The following is a 7,761-nucleotide window of genomic DNA, read 5'->3' on the forward strand; positions in this document are numbered from 1 at the left end:
ATTGAATTGATACCACCACGGGGTAACAAGTACCGTGGTAGGACTTGAGAACTCCTTTGCCAGCTGTGAGTATAGAGCTTTAAAGTTTTGAAAGAGGTTATGTGTACATTTTGCAGATCAGCTATGTAGCGTTGTTTGTACGGATTATCGTGAAGTTTAGGAATAAGGGTACATAGACTGGAGATCACACAATCATCTTGTCTTTGGAAGTGAGACGAAAAGAGGATAACAAATATTCATGGTTTTACACTATCTCTTCTTTGGAGAGTATATGTCTTATCATTACAAAAGAACGCCGTTTGAGGGAATAAGACTAGGCAGGCAAAACAGATATAAGCACAAAAGAACATGAAATAATTAAAATAAACGAATAATGATTCGCCCGGAATAAAAAAAAAACGCCAAGACAATTATGCTATTACCAAATGAACTGTCATATTAAATACAGTATATAAAACGGTGAAAAATGTTGAAAATTAAAACTGATGGACCAGCACCTAAATTTCAGTTTCTTTAGTATAAAAATAAATGCACACTGATTGGCCTAATGTTAAAGTGTGTAATGTTGATGCTTAATGTAATGTTTACCTTCGGATTTTTTTTCTAATATAAAGAAGTCTTAAAAAGTAGTCCATTGTTTATCCTCAAAATACTTCATTTATGAAAGGATCATTTTCTTTAAATTCTTTGTTTCATATGAATGCGAACAAAATGTAAAACTATCCGGTGCCTTTAAACTTTTGACGGGAAAAATAGACAGCCTGTGCTGAATGTCATGGTGCTTTTCTTTTGATTTCTTTATCAATTTTGAAATTATAACGAAAAGTGGTATATAAGTTATTGTTTTTTAATTACTGAAAAACTCAGTATTGTAGTAATTTCGGCTTTGAAAAAAATACTACTGTTTTCACTGTACTGAATCATAAATAGGTCAGACTGAGATGTGAATGCATATCATCATATTATTTTAAGTCCCCTCTCACTACAAATAACACATGGGTTACCGTATCTTGATCGAATAAAGTATCCTACTGTCTTTCGCGTTTACACTTTGATATAGGGATATAATCAAAAATATAACTAGCGACAGTGATCTATCAAATCCGTCTGTTTTACGCCACCGCAACAATTCTTTCTGTTATTCTTTCCATTAACTCATCAATATAAGATAGATTTTTCTGTCTCCTCTAAAAACAGAACTTGCTATTGTTAATTGATTCCGCGTGATTGATTAATGTGGTAAGTACCAATTATCTGCATTTAATATGATTGATTGTTACTAGGGTATATACATCTTGGTGTAATGGCCGACTAGCAACAAGTAAAATACCTGTTACCTTTGTTTATGGTCATTGGAAACCTATAACAGCTTCAATAATCGGTAAAATGGGTTTGGTACAATACCATGCTTCATTAAATGATAGCTTCGGTCGAGACTCTTAACGACTTAGTTTTGGTCGGGTCCAGGTTACAAAATTATAAAATCTATAAAGTAGACTGTTAAAAACATTCCAGAATCATAACAATCGCAGAGAATGTATCATATACATAAATCCATTAGTTTACTGTACTATATCGTCAAGGCCGCAACGTTTACAGATCAGTCTAATGTTCCATATGTTCATTATCAGAACAACAAAGACTTATAAGACACTGTTTTCTCTTCAAGAAGAGTGAACTGGTTGTTTCTTTCGAATTACGTGCTGTAGTTATTGGTCAATATTTTATATTTGCCATTAGTTTCTGTTCAAAGCTGTAGTAAATATAACAGTCATCGCTTTAAATGTAAAACTAGGGTGAAAGCCAATATAGGTGAAATTCTAGATGCTTTCGAAGAGTAATCAAGGGAACCAAGGTTATAGCGGTAATCAAAAGGATACTTCAAAGTCAGCCATTCTTTAAGTTGCCATTATGTAATAGGCGATAATAATCTGCTTATTTCTTCCACATAATGTCTCTATGCCAAATGAAACTTAAGGGTTGAATCTGGATTGGTTGGTGTGGTGTTGCCTTAATTTTACATCACCCCTTGAGCAGAAAACAAAAATGGCCAAAAGTCAACTTCATCATGGTAAGAAAAAAAGTCACCAAATTCCGTCCTTTTGAAATCTATCATTTTGTTAGTCTTTGAGAGTTATTTTGTTAATTTTTTTTTTCGCAAAAGTATTTACCATACAGCTCTATAAATACATCTCTGTTTGCCTTTACTTTGTGAAGACACAAAATTTATGTTATCTTTTTAATGTGAATTTTAGCTGTTCATGTAAAGAAGGAATTTATAGGAATGAAAACCTATGTTTTTTTGTGCAAATGTCATAGATTATTGTATTGTATGTATTGACGTTAATAATTTGGAAAATGATTTGTTTCATTTCAATACAAGGCACATTCAAAAGCATGTTACTACGTTCTGAAATACTTTTTTCCCAAAGAATACCTAAATATACATACTTTAAAAACTCCCTGTTCTAAATTGAAAATGAATAGTCAAAGCAGCACACTCCAAATCGGGTACCATGACTACCTCAGTGTAAAGATGAGAGAGATGCGTAAAGAATAGAGCAGTAAACAATGAAAATATCATAGGTACGACTAACGCAAGTGACTATCATAGCGAAACCCAACTTGAATATGGAGTTTACTCGCAAAAAAAAGCTAGTTCCTACGGTGAGATTTGTTCTGGTGTATTGTTTTGACACTCTCTATAGTTATTCTTTAGGGATTATAAATCAGAAATATTTTCGAGTTTATTTCAGGCAAATAACACATATTGCAAAAATCTAAATGTAATACTGATTCGCCTCTCGCTATTGCACAAGAGAGTGTATAACTCTAAAATTTAACATATCTATCAAAAAGCTAAAATTGCACTTACAATTTGAGAAACACGTGATATAAGTGGACAATATTCCCTTTTAAAGCACTAAAACAACACAGAAAATATTCTATGACAATAATGGCATATCATTTTAAAGGTGTTAATAGCATAAAGTGTTAGGCAAAAACAAGCAATATAAAAAAATCTCATTATTTGTACGTAATTCAAGGACAGAAATAGAAAATAATAAAATTATATGTTATTCATGTTATTTTATGTGACAATTTCACCAATTTGAAACAATCCTAAAATTACCACTAAGTCAACTTTTTGAGTTTTAACGTTCATTTCTAACTGCTTAATTATTGAACGAGTAAGTACATAAATTGTCCCACAGTAAAGACGAAAACGAATTATTTTTTGCTTTCTTTTTCCTCTTTTTGGATGTTTTGCGAGGGAGTCTATATAGATCTTATTACCTTAATACAGACAGTTCATCTACTTTACAGATAAAAATTGATAGAATAAATATAAAAAAAAACATGCGCTAAAACGGTAACAATCGCAGTTCATGAAAAAAGCATGAGTCGGTTTTCATCACTCTGAAACTTCGTTTAACAAACCTGCCTTCAAAGGGACAAACTTTGACAACTTTAATTACAGGACTAAAACATGACAATTTTAAATCTGATTTTAAGTTGTTAGCATCTTCCTAACAACGACAGCATATTTCAAGATAGTGCATTAACTAATTATATAAACCCGTTTTACTATTAAATCTAAAACGTATACCTCAATAAAATGTTGGCACAATGGATTCATGTTAACATGTTTAGGTAACAAATACATAAAAAGCAAACAAAGTGAAATATAAATAATACTTAATTCACTATACACAACTAACTTAAAGGTCTAAATTGTCTACTTAACCATGTAGTGACAACAATGTTATAAAACGATGAACAAATGGATGAATGGATGAATATGAATGACTGGTAGATAATATGATTAAAATGAATGAACGAGAGATAATGTAGTGATTAAAATCTAATGATATAAGAACTAGTTCTGGTTCAGCGAATATTCGTTGGTAAAATGTCTAGAAAATGTAATCTAAAACTAGATATTCAATATAGGTATAAAAATATCTAAAATAAAGAACTATGTGCATATCTTAGTGTCACAATAACAAGTGTTACAAATGCATAAAGAACATGGAAGAAAGGGAATAATCTTTGGTGCATTAATCACATACTAGCAAAGGGTAAAAGACAGAAACTAATGGATAAAAATATACATGTTCACAACCTTTGAATCAGGGCTTAAGTAGTGTTACACATTCTGTTATGTATGGTAATGTGTCAACAAATCCAACTGATTAACAACTGTTTAGTCCTCTATTGTTTTATTACAACGATTCGTTAGAGTTTTCTAACTCAAGACAGTCCTTCACTGAACTAGTGTCTGATGTGCAATAATCACCATTTTCTTTTATACAAGCAGATTCATAATGTTTATTCAAATATGACTTTAAAGCAAACGACTTATTACAGCGTTTACATGTGTAATGTTTAAATGCCGAATGAGTTTGCATGTGAGCTCTTAGATTGGACCGATCGGCAAATGCCTTTCCACAATGGGCGCATCCAAACGGTTTCTCTCCGGTGTGTGACCTCCTATGGCCTTGCAAGAGCCATGGTCTAGAAAATGATTTGTGACATATGTCACATGTATGTTTCAAATCATGTGTTAAAATGTGCATCGACAACGCTGGCATGCTGACATATACCTTGTCGCAATGAGGACACTTCTTAGCGGCCTGGCTATCGATGCTACGGTGCGTTTGTTTATGGCGGGAAAGGTTGGATGAAGTAGCATAATCTTTACCACATTCATTGCATGTATAACGTTGTCTGGCACACTTTTCTATCGGTTTTCTTCTGGATCTACCATCACTAACAAAGAAAGAATCATATGTATAACCAATGGTTATGGTTGGGTTGTCGTTCAATATGCTTTCTGTTTTGGGAGATGATGGTAACGGGATGTTCTCAGTCTCAGAACTATTACATTGTCCACCCTCTGGTTCAGAAATCCGGCCAGATTCATCAGGTATGTCAGCTTTCTGTTGTAGTGTTGGTACTGCAATGTCTTGAATATAGCCTAGTAGAAACAACGAAAATCATTGCTATTTGATGTATAAGCCCAATCAACAACAACAAAAAATTGAAAAATTACTATTTCTATAACATCGAATGGATCTTTTAAGCATAGGAGGATAATTGAAAGTTAAAACGATTCAAAATAGTTGCGTGTTCTGTTTGTCGGCAGAAGCCAATTAATACAGTTTTGCTTATTTTTGTTTTTTTTTTTTGTTTTGTTTCTTGACTTGTTTCAAATCAAACAAACCTAAGTAAAGGAAGTTATAATCCAAAGAAAAAGAGCCTAACAGTCAAACAAATTACAGCATCGTTTTAATGGGTAGATAATAAAATGATTTGAAACACTAGTTCGATATAAAAAAAACTAAAACAATTTTAACTATGGAGTATCCATGAAACGAAAAATAAAGCTTATAGTAGAAGTGAAGAAAAACGGAAGATTGAAAAATGTATAATAAATAGATTACTAACCATTGTTGAGTCGCACAGCCAGTGGTTGTAAACTAGGAGTAAATGGTACAATAGCCTTTATACTCTCTATAGAGTTATCATATACAGCTCTAAGTCTATGGTACTGTTGTTGTGTAGAAAGTTTATCATGGTGGTGGTGATTGTCAACTTTCTTCTTCACGAGAAACGATTTCGGCATCTTGAATGTATAGTTATTAACACTTTATCCCATTTAATCACTTTCCCAGCTTCGTTTTCTATTTAATTTTTTTTAATGTTTTCTGTTCATCCCTCCATCTGCCCTTCAGAAACAATACTTTTCTGACTGTTTTTCAAATCGATTTTGTAATTGATTTTATATACATAGCTTCCAAACTTTTTTCTCGAGTGAATAACGGTTCAAGTAGCTATTTTACATTTTTATAATAAAGCCCGTTATTCCTTAACTGACTATTATCCCTATATCGGCTAAACCGAGAGCAGACGTACGCTTTAAATACTTGGGACAACCCTGTATTCAAATTAACGAATCAAGACTCTGAATGCATCAGTTTTGGCATGAATAATTAAGTTTCGGGGAACAATAGAAACTGTTTGACAAATATCAACAACAAACTGATTCTATGTTTGGAGTTTTACAGATGAACAAACCCGCCCAGTCATCTGCGTTCGAAAAGTATGATTTCGAAAGTCTTAACGGTAGTTTTGTGAGCATGCGTTCATGACTCCTCGTCGCGTGTTGGGAATAACCGAGCCAATGGAAATCCGAAGTATGCTTTTAATTGTATTAGACCTTACAACAAAAGAAATATCGGAAAGGTGTGAAATTTTACTAAGTTTAAATACACTTTAAATCATCAATATTGGTATTGAAAGCAACAGGCACGGTATTCCGTGTACTGGGATCAATAACGGTAAAAATCAATGAGACAACAGGTACATAAGCTACAGGTTGTAAAAAACTTCATCATAATAACACCAATGAATTATTTATTCTTATCATAGAGATGTAATGAAGCGCTATGAAACTGTACGCTCCAACACCTGGATAGATATTACTTATTTATAACGAACGCTATTCATATTTTACATTTATTGTGTCTTTATTCAGCTTTGCAAATGAAAATGCCAGCAGACGGTGAACGGAAATTCTAAAGTTTAATTTATCAAGTCAACACATCGCAGATATATGCTAATAAAATTGAGAATAAAATTATCAAGCCTTTTTTTCTGTAATCTGTATAATGATATTTAGCTTGTAAAACTGATGAACATTGTATAGTTTCCATAACATTTATACAAAGATAGCAGGGTATTGTACCTTTAATATTTTAATGAGTTACTTATTAACTATTTGCAAGTATTAACGGTTTCCGGGACACGTACGTAGAAGCACTTCATAAACAGACCGATAGAACCAATTTTGTGGTAAAGAATAAGGTAACTTGAGTGTTGATTTTACAATCATCAAGTGGAAATTTTAACGATTTAACAACTAAAAGATGAGGCAATTCTACACCTGTGTCTAAACTTTTATTTTCCCAAAATCAATTATTAAACAATGCTCACGTTTTACAATAAATATTGAACAGAAATTTTGTTTAAGGCTGTATTAGCACCATTACGAAAACAAACATTTGGGAAATTGATTGTCTCGCTGGAAATTGTTTGGGTTTATGTCTCAATTATGGCGAAAAGTTACGTACAACAATTACTTTATATCCCAAAATGAGTAAACGACTAATTAAGGTTCTCAAGGAACCCGGGTTGTAAAAATATTAACTTCAAGGTAATAAATTGAAGTAAATGAAAAATTACATTTCTAAAAAGCAAAATATGTAACAAGTCAAATTAGCGAAGTACTTTTCATCTGTCGGGATGTTAACCTATTTTTATGAACTTTATATTAAACTTTTTTCTTAAAAAACTGAATGTAAATTTATGTTTAGCCTGGTTGCAATATATCAGTCTCCAGTCCTCAATAGGACAGCATGATTTTAGCACGACCTATTAAATTACAGCCCAAAGCGAAATATACCAGATCTGTATCAACTGCAAATGAAGTAGTCTTTCAAGCTATGTACAATGTTAACTCATAACATTTTTAACTGCAGTCCAATTTTCATATAAAGATATCTTGTACCGATTTTAAACATTTCGAATTCTTATTGTACTTCAATTTTTTGTGTGAAAATTTGTTGACCCCATTATCCTTGTTTCCAATCCCATTTTCATTTCATCATCAATATCATCCATTTCATGTCCAACGCCTGGATATAGCTGAAATATTGCTGCTTAGGCGTTAAACCCTAACAATCAATCAATCAATCT

At 32.4% G+C, this 7,761-nt stretch overlaps 1 protein-coding gene across 1 annotated transcript; it reads right to left on the reverse strand.

The window, feature by feature from the left end:
- Positions 1–2,690: 2,690 nt before the first annotated feature.
- LOC148615511 (transcriptional repressor scratch 2-like) lies at positions 2,691–6,064 on the reverse strand. The gene is made up of 2 exons (XM_088581775.1): positions 5,452–6,064; positions 2,691–4,981 (listed from the first exon to the last, which is right to left on the reverse strand). Exons 1-2 carry the CDS (start codon positions 5,627–5,629, stop codon positions 4,227–4,229), a joined length of 933 nt encoding a protein of 310 aa, XP_088437901.1. The 5' UTR covers positions 5,630–6,064; the 3' UTR covers positions 2,691–4,226.
- Between the last annotated feature and the right edge of the window lie 1,697 nt (positions 6,065–7,761).

Source organism: Perna viridis, chromosome 5 (genome assembly GCF_037379345.1).
Source record: "Perna viridis isolate PV_CMFRI_1.1 ecotype Kerala chromosome 5, ASM3737934v1, whole genome shotgun sequence".
Lineage (NCBI taxonomy): Eukaryota > Metazoa > Mollusca > Bivalvia > Mytilida > Mytilidae > Perna > Perna viridis.

Coding starts and splice junctions, on each gene's coding strand:
- LOC148615511 (XM_088581775.1), bottom strand. CDS start 5,629: ATGCCGAAATCGTTTCTCGTGAAGAAGAAAGTTGACAATCACCACCAC. Junction 4,982..5,451: donor GGCTGTGCGACTCAACAATG/GTTAGTAATCTA, acceptor TGTTTCTACTAG/GCTATATTCAAGACATTGCA.